The 17,342-nt window shown below is 35.6% G+C and overlaps 1 protein-coding gene across 3 annotated transcripts; it reads right to left on the bottom strand.

Moving 5' to 3' along the window:
- Nucleotides 1-4,409: 4,409 nt before the first annotated feature.
- LOC131957905 (uncharacterized) lies at nucleotides 4,410-16,862 on the bottom strand. 3 transcript variants are annotated; one of them, XM_059322734.1, is made up of 5 exons: nucleotides 16,537-16,862; nucleotides 10,870-11,028; nucleotides 8,083-8,201; nucleotides 5,780-5,994; nucleotides 4,410-5,083 (listed from the first exon to the last, which is right to left on the bottom strand). In XM_059322734.1, the coding sequence occupies exons 2-5, from the start codon at nucleotides 11,015-11,017 to the stop codon at nucleotides 4,681-4,683; spliced, it is 885 nt and encodes a 294-aa protein (XP_059178717.1). In that variant the 5' UTR covers nucleotides 11,018-11,028; nucleotides 16,537-16,862; the 3' UTR covers nucleotides 4,410-4,680. The 3 variants fall into 3 exon arrangements, with proteins under 3 accessions (XP_059178717.1, XP_059178716.1, XP_059178718.1); XM_059322733.1 differs by lacking the exon at nucleotides 16,537-16,862 and adding an exon at nucleotides 11,577-11,803; XM_059322735.1 differs by lacking the exon at nucleotides 16,537-16,862 and adding an exon at nucleotides 11,117-11,220.
- Nucleotides 16,863-17,342: the final 480 nt, after the last annotated feature.

Genomic DNA, 17,342 nt, shown 5'->3' on the forward strand with positions numbered 1-17,342 from the left:
AAATGTTTGTGTTTACTTTGACAATGTGTACATAACTGGTAAGAATGACACTGAACATCTTAAAACACTAGATAAAGTGTTGAAAATAGTTGGTGAAAAAAGGTTTAAAGATAAACAAAGATAAATGTCAATTCATGATGACAGAAATTAGTTTTCTTGGTTATATATTAAGCAAGCAAGGTCTCAGACCTCAACCTGAGAAAACAAAAGCCATTAAAGAAGCACCCAAACCTGAAAATACCCAACAACTAAGAGCTTTTTTGGGCTTGATAAATTACTATGCAAAGTTCATAGGGAATCTGTCTGGTAAACTATCACCACTGTACAAGCTGCTACAGAAAAATGCAACTTGGCACTGGGGTAAACAACAAGAAGCTGCTTTTAATACAGCAAAAGAGGCTTTGTCTGCTGACACCTTACTAACTCACTATGACCCAGGGAAAAGACTTATATTAACATGTGATGCTTCACCAGATGGTGTAGGAGCAGTCTTGTCCCACATGGATAAGAAGGGTGACAGACCCATTGCTTTTGCCAGTAGATCTTTGAACCAGGCTGAGAAAAATTATTCTCAGTTAGATAGGGAAGGCTTAGGCATCATTTTTGGTGTTAAGAAATTTCATAAGTTTCTGTTTGGTAGGAAGTTCACCATCTTTACAGATCATAAACCATTGCTAGGTTTATTTGGAGAAAACAAAACCCTACCTGAGCATGCCTCACCAAGAATTCAAAGATGGACTATCACACTAACTGCATACAATTATGAATTGAAATACAAACCTGGATCTGAGAATAGTGCAGATAGTCTTAGTAGATTACCTTTAAAAAACCAAAGCCTGAGCTATGTACCAGAAGATGTATTTGTTCTCTTCACTATCATGGATAACTCCAATATAAATGTGAATGATATTAAAAGAGAAACACAAAAAGATGAGTGCTTAATAAAAGTATATGAGTACTGTAAGAATGGTTGGCCTGAAGAGTCTGTGAATGATGACTTAAGGCCATATTAAATAAGAAATAAAAACCTTTGTGAAAATAATATAAAAGATGGAGAAGATGCAGTCCATTATCAGTCAGAGTTGCCTAAACAAAGTATTTGTAACTTAATAAATGATTATGGTGATATGGCAATTTCAAATGCTTTTAAAGAAAATACATTAGTAAGAAGGAATGTGATCATCAAACAACTTTGCTAACATCATTAGCACTTACAGAAACTAAAAGGGTAACATCAAAAGTAAATACCAAACAGAAGAAGCTAAATGTGACAATGAAAGAGTAAACAGGTTATTAGCCAAATACCGCACAACTCCTCATATAACAACAGATGTTGCACCATGCGAATTGCTATGTGGTAGGAAAATTAAAACTCATCTTGACCTACTACATCCAACTGTTCAAAGGTCTGTTTCCCAACATCAACATACACAAAAAGTAAATCATGACAAATCATCCATTGAAAGAGAATTTGGTGTTAATGAGAATGTGTATCTAAGAAATTATGGGAGAAGGGAAAAATGGATACCAGGTCAAATTGTTCAATGTACAGGACCTGTGTCTTATAAAGTAAAAACAAATGATGGACTTATTGTCCGTAGACATGCAGACCAGTTAAAAATAACTTGTGCAGATAATAAGTGTGAATCTGTCAATCCCACCAAATTTGAACAGTTTACACCAACTCAGTTTGTTCCACAACCAAGTTCTGTTGATATGAGTGAACCAAGTTGTCTAGAGTCAGAAAATGTAAATTCTGGAGTTAATGATTTAAATCCTAGACCTCCTGAGATAGAGAATCCATATGGTCAGAATCTTGAGTCACCAAATCAAAAGCCACTGAGAAGGTCAAGCAGGACAATCAAAGTCCCAAATAAGTTAGACCTATGATTTTAAAGGTCAAAAGGACTTTGACATCACTGTTTGTATTTTAATTGTGTTGTAACATATTGTGCATTGTTTGTAAGGATGTAATCTACCATAATGTTCATGTTACAATATATTTGGTGATTTTTAGGATACTATCAATTGTTCTATTGAGAGATGTGTTATTGTGTTCTAAGGGTAAAGGGATGTAATAGATTGAGATAATTGTGAGGTCAAGGGAACTCACTCTTCTGTATTAGTATTATATTTATATTGTTATCTTGAGTGATGTCCCTTGTATATCGTACTTCCTTCCTTTTTCCTTCATGGCTGTAAATAAAGACTGTTAACAACCAACGCGGCTTCTCGTCAGTGATTACAATCTATCACATGAGTCAGGTACCCATCAGGGACGACTTATAGACTCGAGCTCGGAATCCTAACTCGAGACTTTCGGATAAGCAGTGGTGGGATATACCATTCGACCACTCCGTTGTGAGATACAACATTGTTTTCGCACAGTTTCTCTTCAACATACATCTTTGCCTACACATCTCCAGATATTTCCCCACACCTACCTTCCCTACACATCATCTGACCCACATTTTTATCTCGAAATATTCCCTAAATATCATCTCGACATATTCCCCACACCACCCTTTCCCACATTTCATCTTGACATATTCCCCCCACATCCCCTTTCCACCACCACACATCTCTTTGGAAAAAAAAGCACCCTCTCCACATGCCCTGTCCCCAATTATTAGACGAATACAACAACAACAAAAAAAGCTTTTCCGAGAGAAAGAGAATTAGAAAGGAAAACAAAGCACGTTATTTAACATGAAGGCTAAGTTGAAATGTTTTGTGTGACAACCAGCTAATGTTCTAAAATAAACCAAAACAGCTTTATTTTTTTTTTCTCGAATTAGTTTTAGATCGCAATGGATTTCTGAAGTTATTGCTTTAACACAATGACAAAGACATTAGGAACACGTAGGCTAATTTGAATAGATTATTGGAAAAAAATATATCTTTAATGACTTGAAAACAACACCGTCAATCAGACGCACACAATATATTGAACGTGCGTTTGTGATTTACACACAAACTAGCGCCCATAAATATAATGCATTAAACTTATCATTTAACAATTAAAAATGTAAAATATAAAATAATATATCGTACAAAGGATATGTACACAAATTTAAAAAATAGCCTATAAAATTAACATAGGCTATGTTTGAATATTCAAAATACAACAAATACATTTACATTAAAAATTTAACATTCTGCAGTTTAAATTATCAGTTTAACATTTGACCTTCGTACTACATCTAAAAATACAATACAAATAAAAATTTTAGCATATAAAAGGGGAACCGATTTTCAAAATATCTGCTGCAGATTAAATTGATGTAAATTTTGTCAACACACCCAGATCAACAATGAAACGGGTAAGTTTGGTAAGCATCTCAGTAAAAAAAAATTATACAAAACCTATCCTAGATCAATCTTACCTACTGACAGGATGGAGGCTTTACATCGTCGAATAAGATGATTCGCCTCTCCCCCCCCCCCCCCCCCCGCCTCACAACCACTTAGGCATGATTTTTACATTTGTTTTCAACTACCTTATAGTTTTGGAAGTATTGCTCTATGGTTCTGTGGGGGCTTGTATGCCAAATTAAAGTTCTTTAAACATATTTAGCGTTTTAGTTTGAAATTTGTTGTAACGCTGTAACATCCGTCATCGTTCACGCTTCCCAATAAAACTGACTAAAATATTCTTGTTGATCGTACACTAAGCACAAAAACACGAACATAGATTGTCTCTTGACTTCACATACCAGCAAAAATATTGTTTGGTGAGAAGAATTGCAAATAGTTGAAAAACTATTACCGTTATTGAACAAACAAATCGCGGACATTAAAACCACATCTGCATGTAGGAGCAAAATTACAAGTCCATTTATTTAATTGTATAGGAAAATTGGTTCTTTAAACACTTCATGCTTTGAAAAAAATAATTGTTACGATCCTATTATGCTATCGTTTTTTTCATCAATCCTATTTTCTATCACTAAAAACAGCTACTATGAACATTGGAAACACTTCTAACGCTTCTCCCCCACACTTCCTCAAAGCTCCTGTGTTCTACCAACGGTGTATGATATCTAGAAGCATAGTGCACACATTTAGAACTCTCGAATGCTTGTTATTATTGTTATTCCACAAAAGGTGTGAAACTTCTTTGATCGTTGTGAAAATCCCCCCCCCCACCCCCATTTTTCTCACACACCCCTGGGATCCGTCGAAGGTGTATGCACATAGCGAACTCATTCTAAACTCATCCCTCGCCCCCCCCCCCCCCCCCAAACTAAATGTGTAGGGCAAAATAATTTTTCTATGGACATAGTAAACATTAACCTCCCCCCCCCCCTGCAACGTGTATTGCCAATGGCGTAATTTTTTCTAAGAACATGCGAACATTCCCCCACCCCCACCGTACCCCACCCCATTCTCCAATTGAGTCACCCACCCCAATGTGATCCGCCAACGTTGCCGATTATCTACAGACATAGTGAACTTCGTAACATTCCGTTCACTTGTGCCGATTATCTACGGACATAGTGAACTTCGTAACATTCCGTTCACTATTGCCGATCATCTACGGACATAGTGAACTTCGTAACATTCCGTTCACTATTGCCGATCATCTACGGACATAGTGAACTTCGTAACATTCCGTTCACTATTGCCGATCATCTACGGACATAGTGAACTTCGTAACATTCCGTTCACTATTGCCGATCATCTACGGACATAGTGAACTTCGTAACATTCCGTTCTTGTAGCAGGAAACCCCCGCACTAACGTCCCACAATACGTGTTCTTGTGCACGTAAAACTTCTTAAACCCCGCTCTCTCCAGTATCTGCATGACCTTTAACCTCGGCAACAAGTAGTCCCGGCTATCGCTGACCACGTGAAACTCGACCAAAAACTGGCCGATGGTGGCCAACTGTCCAGATTGGCTCATCTCTTCAATGGTCTTCCACTCCGCTTGTTCGATGTCCATCTTGACAACTTGGATCAAATTGTCCCTGTGTCCAAGCAGTTGTTTTAGTGCTGAAAAAGTTTTCAGCTCCCACCCTTTGGAGTCAATGACGTTTTGGTGAGAAATTCCCAACTTGTAGAAGTGAATGTGGGAAGATCTGTTGATGGCATAGTACAATATTTGTTAGGTTATAAACATGTATAGTTTAACAATTATAAAGTCCATTGAACTGTATTGTTAAATCTTTGCTAACTATATAAATCTTTGAATATTTTTAGTATTAAGGATTGTGTGAATATTAATCTACAGCACAAAACAAGACCCACACTATACTATAACTGATTTTTTTTTTTACATTTCTCCCTCGCGAAGTAATTAATGTACAATATGTTTGAAAATAAAATAAAAAATAATTATGCTAAATAATTAAATAAGAAATGTGTTTATTAATTCACCAAACGATTCGATATTGTGCAGATGCGTAGTGACCCCTCCCGGCGCCCAGGTTCAAACTTTCAATTTATATATTATATATTTTATATTTATAATTCAAAATAGCAGCTAAAATGAGCTTATTTTGGCGCCCCTAGGTTCGGCGCACCCCCCGCCTCCACCCCCATCAACACGCCTCTGATTTTGTGCTAAGTAAGACAAAACAAAAGTCCTAAGACAGTTTTATGTCAATCTACAACAGGTTCTTAAAATATCTATTACCATCGAGATAATTATTAATAATTCCGAGAAGTTGTAATAGGATAACAGAACTAGTTTAAATTCGATTGAATCTAAAGCGCAGAGCCTGTGGAAAATTAGAAAGAAAAAAAAAACACGAGAAAATAAACAATCAGCGAACCTGTTAAATCGATCTGGAGCAATGCCCATGCTTGGATCAAAAGAAAAAACATGGCAGCCGTAATATCTTGCGGCGTCGTCATCGAACGAGAAGTCGTAGTTGATGCCGAATGAGTAGATTGTGCAGGGTGGGGTGGGGCGGACATCTTTGTCGTCACATATCTCCCAGCCTCCGTCTTCAAGGTTCCCCATTCGTAGTTTTCTTTCGCATATTGTCTGTTGGTAGAGATACACATATGTTATATACAAATGCATACAGCACGCACATACACACATTCTCTCACATATTGTCTGTCGGTATAGACACTTATACGTAATATACATATATATATATATATATATATATATATATATATATATATATATATATATATATATATATATATATATGTATATACACCACAAGCACACGCGGGCACACATACATAAACCCATACTCTGATATATTGTCTGTCATATAGACAGAAATACGTCATATTGGCCTACATAGACTACACACGCGGGCACATACACATAAACACATTTTCTCACATACTGTCCGTCAGTATAAGCATAAATCCGTCATATACATATACTTTATGCATAGACTACCAACATACACACGCAGACACGCGTGCACATACACATAGACACATTCATATATTGTCACTAGGTAGATACGTACATTCATCATATACATTTACATTACGTAAACACATACACACACACTCACACATTCAACAGTGCAAAAACTCAGGCACACATACATACACACACACAGACACACATTGGCCTACTCAGAAGTACACAAACATACACAACACTCACTGTTACACACACACATACATACACACGCGCAGACACACATTGGCGCACTCAGAAGTACACAAACATACACAACACTCACTGTTACACACACACACAAACATACACAACACTCAATGTTACACACACACATACATACACACGCGCAGACACACATTGGCCCACTCAGAGGTACACAAACACACACAACACTCACTGTAACACACATACATGCACGCAACCACAAAGCACAAACCAAGTCAGTAAACACACAAATGTTAACTTCCTCCACTATAAAACTAAAAAATTAAAACTACTTTTTAAATTTGAGGTGTATCGTAGTACTGCGCCTATATCTTTAAAAGGCGAATATATTTTTTATTCTATAGTTGGCCACGTATCCAGTGTGTTGCGTTTTCTTCAATGCATTGATTTTATGCGATTATTTACTGCCGAATGTCTAGGCTTGCCTGGATAGCGACCCCCCCCCGCCCCTTTCAGGCTCATCAATCCCATAGGACGACAGCGTGTTAAAGTGACGTTTTACACATACATCAAGTTACGTTCTACACGATAACAATAACAGCAGTAACCGCCCCTTCCCCGAGAGATATAAAATGCGTATTTCATTTATATAGAAAATATAAACTTTAATCAGTGTCCGCCCCCACCCCCAGGGAAGTTTCAAGTGCCTTTCTCCCCTCTACCCCTCCCACAGTTATATGTCTGAAAAACCGTGAGCAAAGAAAATAGGGGAAAATAGATTAATAATTCCCCACAAAAAATAACTTTCGCTACCATTAATATAAGGTTTGTCAACACGGATGATACTACAATACCAAGTCAAGTCGACTACATAATGTGTGCTGTGCAGACTAGGAGTTTGAATAATAATATTCTCTTGGCCAGTACCTCTTTAAACCAGAGACCAAGGAGTAGTGTTGCACAAGGCCCCCCTCCACCCACACACACCCCACTCTCTATGTATTGACTAATTACCATTGACTAAATAAATTAATAGAAAACATAATTATTCTTTTTTTTCCAACTCATATTTAGAAGTGTTACTTTCAGACTTTTTTATCCGGGGGGAGGGGGGGGGGGGGCATGACAATATTTTCCCGGGGGGGGGGGGGACACTAGAAAAAGTATATGTTTTCAATATAAATTTAATTTCGTTCGGGGGGAGGGGAGCCTTCCACCCTCCACCGAAGAGATGCCTGGAAAAAAAACATTAACATCGCTAACGTCTTATAACAAGCTACGGCTTAGCAGAAACATGCATTACATAACCGTTAATTAACATTAACCGTGCGATTAACTAAACGATTTCTCTTACATTTGTATTAAATTGCGTTTTAAAAAAAAATAACTTATCGTATCTTTAAGTAACAATGTACACAGTTCGATAAATTAAACAGTTACTTTTACATTTGTTTTTCATTTAGTTTTTAAAACGGAGTTTGGCATATCTTTTGATAACAATGTACAGCGTGCGAGTAGTTAAACGGCTGCTCTTACGTTAGTGTTGTCTGGGTAGCTGTGGACGGTGAGCAGCAGTTCCTCGTCAGTCATCAGGCTCAGGTCTAAGGCCGCCAGATTGGTCACGTGACCACGGTCTCGCAGATTTCTCAACTGTCCTAAACAAGAGCAAACAGTTTTTTTGGTGTCAGCCACATGAAAACAAACAAACAAACAAAGAAAGAAATAAAGAAATAAAAGCTGATTTTGTATGTAGTAGCGAATTAAGTATTCGGTACATCCAGAGGCGTAGCGAGGGGAGGGGGGGGCGGGGGGGGGGGGTGCGGACCGCACCGGGTGACACCATTTAGGGGGGTGACACCAAGGCAAAAAATAGCAAAATATATAGAGAAAAACTTGAGGGGGGGGGGTTGCAAATCGAAAATTTGAAAGTTTGTCCCCGGGAAGGGTCGCTACGCCTCTGGGAGGTGACACCATTAAGTGCCGCACCGGGTAACACCCGACCTCGCTACGCCACTGGGTACATCTAATATTAACATAATCAGTACATTCTTATGTAGTATCATCTTGAGTATATTTAGTATATTCCAAAGTAGTAACATATTAATCAAATTATGTGAATGTGTATGATGCATATTCACTACATTCTTCTGCAATGGTATATTAAGTATATTTAGCATATTCTTATATTGTAGCATTTTATACGTCACGCATTTGTTGTAGCCTACATTAATAAAACAAAACGCCCTCAGTTTATTTATCAAAGAAATGTTTTGGCTAACTTTACTCAAGCTATAACCTTGGTACTAAACCTTTGTACTAATCCACACCCTATCCCAAGTTCTATCCCAAGTGCCGTAGCTAAACAGGTATAAAATTCCCTTTTTAATTGTACTTTAGTGTAAGTATGGTGTTTTTACATACATATTTAAAATCACGTATTAATTTTAGAACTGGAAATGTGTTTATATAAATAATCAGCCTATGTTAGAAAAAACTATTAGAAGTTATAAAGAAATCCATCACTTTGTTTTAACGAATGTTGATGTATGGGTAAAATAAACACAATTAACAGCGAACAAGAATAATCCTCCACTCTGTTTACAAACATAGGTCAATGTAATTAGGTGATCCCCACCCATCCCCCGCCCAGAGTTTCTTCCAGGCATCTTTTCAGGGGGAGTGGGACCCCCCCCCCGAAGAAAGTCTACCGCGCCCACCCCCGAACGAAATGGAATTTATATAGAAAATATATACTTTAAACAGTGTCCGCCCCCTCGGAAATTTTAGTCCGCTTCCCCCCCCCCCCCCCCGGAGAAAAAAGTCTGGAAGAAACACTGCCCCCGTCCAACCCACACGTCCCACATTTTCCACTCTCGTAAATTTAAACTTCTACCTAAGCTTATTCTATACTAGTTTTAACTCAACACGATTAAAATTTAATGTAACGAATTAAACGAAATAATAAATAAACTAATACTTCATTTTTATAAGACTTGATTAAAAAAAATCTTCTTTAAATTGCCACTCCCTTCTCCTTTGTCAAAATTCCCTAAGTTCACCTGCATATAAACACAAACCATTTTATGATGCAACAAAGCACACGTAAACATATATTATTACACCCATATATTATTACACAGAAAGTCTTTTTTTTGTTAAAAAAATAACGGTTTGCAACTTTAGAACGGATCGTGCACTTTACATCTTATCCGAATGCGATACCGGATGTTTATTTTATCATGTTGTAATAGATAATATTATGGTCATTGTGGTAAATGAAATGTTTGTTACAATTCGTATAAATTTTGTTTTATGAAATTTTCAATGGTTGAATGAATATATAAGCAGATCACTCTTATTATTATTTTTTTTCTGTTATCGTAATGCAAGATATTACAGTTAATTTTTAATAAAAGTTAAAAAAAAATTAATTTTAATATTTATTTAAAATTAAACAAATTGTGCGTTGGTATTGATGGTTGTCTCACAGAAATGTTGCGGCCTAAGGATGTAGCTATTCGGGAGGGAGGGGGGCACTGCACCTTGGAGCATGTCAGCCACCCCCCCCCCCCCAAAAAAAAAAGAGTAAAATATATTCTTTAACACATTCTTTAACATGTTACCATACTCCAAAAATTGTAATTGTCCCCACCCCCACTCCCCTGTGCAAGTTGCAACAGCTCCCCGTAAAAAAATAATTCCCGAAAAGACTAGAAGTAATGTGGGAAAGACTGGGTATGTATGTGCTTTAGTGTTAAATATTCCGTGCATGGTCCTTAAGATGAAGCTACACAAAAAAATGATGTGACCAAACATGGTGCTACAACCAAAGATGGTGCTACAACTAAACAATGGGACCAAAGATGGTGCTACAATCAAAGATGGTGCTACAACCAAAGATGGTGCTACAACTAAACAATGGGACCAAAGATGGTGCTTCAACCAAAGATGGTGCTACAACCAAAGATGGTGCTACAACTAAAGATGGTGCTACAACTAAACAATGGGACCAAAGATGGTGCTACAACCAAAGATGGTGCTACAACCAAAGATGGTGCTACAACCAAAGATGGTGCTACAACTAAACAATGGGACCAAAGATGGTGCTACAACCAAACATGGGTACCTAAGATGGTGCTGCAATCAAAGATGGGACCAAAGATGGTAGTATAACCAAACAACGAGACCAAAGATGGTAGTATAACCAAACAACGAGACCAAAGATGGTAGTACAACCAAACAATGAGACCAAAGATGGTAGTACAACCAAACAACGAGACCAAAGATGGTAGTACAACCAAACAACGAGACCAAAATACTTACTCTGCTGGGTGTCTGGTATGTCCATCGTGGTCAGCGCCCAACTTGCGATTTTCGGCATGAGAAGAAAAATGGCGACCACACCGCACACGACGACAATCAGACACACTCGGATATTCAAGCGGCGAAGAAAAAGTTGAAACCGCGACATTTTTGTCGCTCCTGTCGTTTGTTGAATAGCACAGTGTTTTATTTTTAAAATATGTATTAAATAATATGTATTAAATATGTATTATTTAATTTATCATACCTATAATTTAGGCCTACTCTTAACAATAAGTTCCTGGCCAATAATTTAATTTTGAATGCGGTACAAGCAACAAAGGCGGTATACAGTACTCTAAGTCCGTTCTTATGACGAGTCATGTGATACCCTGTTTAAATCCACACAAGACACACCTTGATACGCCTGATACATTAGATTGCACACGTTACCTCAACAATGTTTCTCAAAAACATAAACCCCAATTTAAGTTTATAATACAATTTTGCAATATATTACATTAAATTTAAACAAATTTAACATAATTTGTAAAAAATATAACGAAAAATAAAAATAAAATAAATCTTAGTTGAGTAGGTCCACTATAGGGCAGACGAAGTATGATTTTTTAAATATATTTTCATAAAACACAATGTATTAATTGCATTATGTCTACCTATGGTTTTATAAAAAAAAACAATTATATAGTACTTATATTGTAACTAACCTCAATGGCACAAGTTTTCAGTAGCTGTGAATTTTCTGATGTCGCATCTAGTCAAGTATTTTAGAGAACCTCAACACTACATCCAATACAACATGGTAAAAATTAAACCTGTTAATAACCCAGTGGCTTTGATGATATTTAGAATCAACGCGACATTGAGCTGTGTGCATGTATGCCCTCCTTCATTGTGGGGGTATTGTGGTGGGGCTGGGAGATCTGCTGTCAGGTTTAATGGTGGGTAATTAAAAACTTAATTGTCTTCAAGCAGAGAACAAATGGGAAGTAACTGACTATATTTAATATATATATATATATATATATATATATATATATATATATATATATATATATATATATATATAGATATATATATTCAGATGTATATATGTATATATATATATATATATATATATATATATATATATATATATATATATATATATATATATATATATATATATAATTATATGTTGGTGTGACTGAGTATATGCGTATTTATGTGTATGTTAATATATATATATATATATATATATATATATATATATATATATATATATATATATATATATATATATATTCAGTTGTTTCAAAATATTAAACTGCTTAGTTTTATTTTGCCTTGCCAGCACATTTCGTCACAATATTGCAAATTATCAATTTTACAAAAACACATATTATTGAAAAGGATTTTTGTGTTAACTCACATATTATCTCGTAAGAGTAATGAACAATGTTCTGTAATCCAAATCAGCAAATTTAAAAAGTTCGATCTTAGGCCGAACCAAAGTTGCCAAATGTAAGCGAATGAGGAAGGTGCAATGAAAAAATACGACTCTAAAACTTTGTGACAATGGCCCTCTAGTATACGGGTTGAGCTGGCCTTGGGGGTGGCTTTAAAAGAAACCAGATCCTTCTAGACTCAGTAAAAAAAAATAGGAGATAAATCGCTAACTTTTTTGTTTTTACTAATTTAGAGTTTTAAAATATATAGAAAAGATAACGTTATATTCTAAAATCTAAGATGGCTTGATATTATGAAATCGTTGTTACATTCACGTGTAATTTATTTAACTATATAGATTCTATATAAAGTTACATAACTTAGAAAATTTGAATTTTGTTAGCCATTTATTTATTATATATGTGTCCCAACATAGTATTGAGTGATTAGGTCTGCATCACCACATTTTTCAACTCTGTTGTCTTCTTCTTCCACTCTGTTGTCATATTCATCCATGCCTGGACACTGGGCTGTCGTATTTCTGTCCCCACATCATTTATCAACTCTTATCAGCTCTCTACTTGTATGTTTCAATAAATTTATACTACCTGGATGAAAGTTACATTCAAGTGCCAATATTACATGTCTTAGAAATTTCCTATCAAACAATACATTTTGATACGCATTTATTCCAAGAAGATTACCTAACGAACATTTACTATTGACTAAAATATTACCCTAACGTATTGCATCGGCGAGATTCGAACACAGTCCATCTGCATGAGATCTGTGTAATGTACAACACAGCCACAAGATTCCCCACACTAAAATATAACACTAAGACAAATTACAACTACAAAACAACATTAACATACTGAAATGCTTTTGTAGTAGCAATCTGCAGGTCAAATGTAAAAACAAAATCAATAGAAACATGTGTAAACTTTGTTTTTAAATTGTTTACATTTAAACCTTTGTACAATGGTCATTTAATGTATTTGTTTTTGAGCCATGTTTAAGTTACTTATTGGTCGTTATTTACATTGCAATTAGTTCCACAAAGATGGATTTTAGCGAATTATACAAACGTAGATAAACACACACACACACACATGTACACACGCAATCGCCCTCAGCCATATTATACATATATATATATATATATATATATATATATATATATATATATATATATATATATATATATATATATATATATATATATATGCTATTTAGATATAGCAGAGGCGTCGCGAGGCGGGGGCGGGGGGGGGGGGGCGGATCGCACCATTTAGAGGGTTGACGCCATGGCGAAAGTTGCAAAATTTATAGAAGAAATATGCTTTTTGCCAGTTCTATTAATGATTAATTAGAGTTAATTCACCTATATTAATAACTGACTATAGATAAACACTTTAAAACTATCACCCATATATATATGGGGGAGGGGGGAGTGTTAAACAAACTACAAACTTTACAGAGGAAAAAAGGTTTTGTTGAGTATTTTGAATAACCGAAATCTAATAATTTACGATGAAAACGATTCTTTTCGCACATGTTGAATTAATAAAATGTGCGCAAAAATTGACGCCATTAGGACAAATGGGAGAGATCACACCAATTGCAACAATATTTATAGGCCTATGTAGACCATATATATATTCGGTGGGGGTGGGGGTGACATCAAGAGGTGCGCACTAGGTGACACCCGACCTAGAAATGTCACTAAGATATAGCTATTGTGGAGAGAGGAGGAAATAACAGGGTGACAAACAAACCATAAGAAATGTTTTACTCGGTATAATAAAAGCTATGATGGGAGAAATCAACCTGTTTTTATGTACCATTTAAGAAAGTGTATATTTTGTACAAAATGTATTTCTCGTTTATTGTAATACTTTCAGAACATCGGTATGTACTACACGCATATTATGTAATAGGAATGATGCAAGGGAAATGTCCAAAAAGAATATACTGGTTCCAATCCTTGATTCTTTTGTTTCTTAATTTTGGTTTCTTAACACACCTGTTAAGAAGGAATGAAGTTAGGGTGAACACACAAAAACAATATACTGGTTCAAATCCTTGATTCTTTGTTCCTTAATTTTGGTTTCTTAACACACCTGTAGCTGAGGTCGTGACATGAGGGGGTGATCGGGGTCACAGACGTCATTCACCTACCTGCTGTGACACCCAGTTTTATGCTCGCCACCTCCCCTACCTTACTTCCCCTGCACAGGCAACTGACACGTGATATCAAGCAGGTGAGGCAACACGAGGTCACTCAATACCTGACTGCACCAAAGTAACGAATTCTAAAATAGTTTAAATTTGTAGGCAATGTACGTTCATTGTCTATACTTTGTGTTAATATTCATCAGATATTATCATTTTTTAAATTTATATTTAAAACTAGCCGTCCCGGCCAGGCCCTGCTCTGGCTTCTGTGAAAAACCTTTCTGTTAAAGACCATTACCTGTGTGTTTAGTAATCATCATAAACCCGGCATTGCCCACCCAAACCACAACCAACCAAAAACAACAAAACGCAAACATAACGCTAACACAATTACAAATACAATCGAAAACAAAAACCTAACAACAAACCCAACCACAACCACCAATACAAACACAAAGAAAAAACAAACAAAAAAGCAAACGAAAACAAAAACCTAACAACAAACCCAACCACAAACACCAATACCAACAAAAAAAAAACGAAAAAGCAAACGAAAACAAACCAAATCCAAACGCAAAACCAACCAAAAACACAAATACAAACCAAAAAAAAAAAAACACAAACAAAAACGAAAAAAGAAAGAACAAAAACGAACCAAATCAAAACGCAACCACTAACGCAAACCCACCTAAACACAAAGAAAACACTAACGCGAACATAAACGCCCGGGGCGGAATTACCTGTTTTAGCTTAATGAACGACTATAGTACCCCAACTTATTCACAGTCTTTTGCACTCACTTAAACGAACGCGTCTGTTTCAATTTAATAAACAATTTTAATACTCCAAGCTTATCCGTAAAATACCTACAACATTTGCACTTGATCAATCCCCGCTAATTATGTAATTATTTTTTTTCCCAACACCAAAACAAAGTAATTAAAAAGTAAATTATTTTCACGGAATGCAATGGTTTTATAAAGGGAAGTAATTGTGTTTTTCCTAATTTATCAAAGGGAAGTAAGTGCTATAGGACTAAATAAAGACATAATTAGAATTTTTGTAAAAGATGATATTTTTTTAAAAACTTGTGTTTAATGAACATGCCGAAAATTATTACTATAATTTGAAAAATGAAAATTATTTCCCAACACTTTCAATAGTAATTTTTTAGCTCATAAATTTAGACAAATGCGCACGATAATTTTCTAACACTTAAATTCGTACAATTCCAACGACATACAAATGCATTACATACAGAACTGAGCTTTATATATTAGATGTGATTACTACACCGGCCAATATTGAAGTAGTTATCTTTGTTATGTTGATATGGGGGATAACTCAGAAACCAGTCAGAGTTGTCTGTCTCTACCTATATCTTCTGAGCCCTAAGTTCGGATCTCGATTACGATATGAGATGCATCGGTTTGTTGTAAATATGAATCATACTTCAAGGTAAAGTAAATAAAGTAAAGAATTGGTAGATAATTAAGATTAGATGGTAGATAATTAAGATTAGAATATTTTAATCAAAGTTTTAATTCTTAGCCGATTGAAATATTTGAATGAGTTTCGGGCTCCGCTATGTTTCAGACCAGTGGCGGATCAATTGAGAGGCTAACAAGGCAGCAGCCCAGGGACCTCAGTTTTTTAAGACCCCAAAACTTTAATAATGTATAGGAAATTTCCGTCATTGACTGTATGCTACGATTTCAAATGGGTGTGGCATATGTACATATATTGCTTATAGACCACACAGATAGTTAAAGCGACACATTTGTTGGTTATAGAATCTTATTTTTTTTAAATAAACTAAGGAATCTAATGACAGAAAACAAATTTTATATCTTAAAAAGAACGGATTGCTAAGCTTAATCTAGTGTTTAAAAGAAATAACGCGGGAGTGCTAACCCCAAGACTTATATGACAGTAAGGAGGATGGCACTTCCAGAAATCGGAAATGGCTTAAAGTACTACTTTCGGTCACCGGAAATCACTTAAACTTTGACAGTACCATAAGAACAAGACCTTATATCAATTTATGAAAATGTAAATTACCTAACTGAATATAAAGCACCACTTCAGGTCATCGGAAGTATTTCAAAAGTTGGAAGTAAAATATAAAATTGTATTCGTATATATGAAATTTTTTCTCGAAAATACAGTCACATATCACATCTGGTTACCGAAATTTGTTCAAAAGTTAAAAGCAACACGCGCTTACAACGTAATACTTATATGTAAACTTGTGTCCGGCTAACTTAAACGGTATTCACGTTTTTAAGAACAGGAAGTAAAGTTAGTACCACTTCAGATTACTCGAAATCCTTCAAAAGTTGATACAGGACTACACATTTGATGTAGTACTTATATTTATATGTGTAATTTCATGAACCTAGTTGAAATGTTACTGAAGTTATCGTGGTCACATACAGATAGAAAGTCTGACGGACAGACCGCCCGACCGACCGACAGACAGATAGACAGATAGTTAGACAGAGATACAGAGATATAGAGAGACAAGCAGACAGACAGACAGACAGACAGACAGACAGACAGACCGACAGACGGATAGACGGGCAGGTGGACAGACAAACAAAATCGCAAACATAAATACTTCTGACTTATGGAGGTATAAAAACTTCAAGACCTGTCAAATATCAATTTTCATGTTTTAAAATGACCTCTTCACCAAGTATACCACAAATGAAACATAATTTGTATCAATTTATTTTTCAATAATTTTATATTGTAGAAACCTTGCAAAAGAAATCTTAATTGTTGCTTAGCATTACTATAATCTACTCATCATACCCTTTATAATAATATAATAAAATGATTAGCCAATTTATCCCCCTGCTTGT

The sequence above is a fragment of the Physella acuta genome, unplaced genomic scaffold, assembly GCF_028476545.2.
Source record: "Physella acuta isolate Inbredline_101_S28 unplaced genomic scaffold, ASM2847654v3 ptg001278l, whole genome shotgun sequence".
NCBI lineage: Eukaryota > Metazoa > Mollusca > Gastropoda > Physidae > Physella > Physella acuta.

What these genes read in the sequence shown, in the direction of transcription:
- LOC131957905 (XM_059322734.1), bottom strand. Translation starts at nt 11,017, where the DNA reads ATGTCGCGGTTTCAACTTTTTCTTCGCCGCTTGAATATCCGAGTGTGT. An exon ending in CATACCAGACACCCAGCAGA is followed by an intron (nt 8,202 to 10,869) that starts GTAAGTATTTTG and finishes GCTCTTGTTTAG; the next exon opens with GACAGTTGAGAAATCTGCGA. An exon ending in GCTACCCAGACAACACTAAC is followed by an intron (nt 5,995 to 8,082) that starts GTAAGAGCAGCC and finishes CTCTACCAACAG; the next exon opens with ACAATATGCGAAAGAAAACT.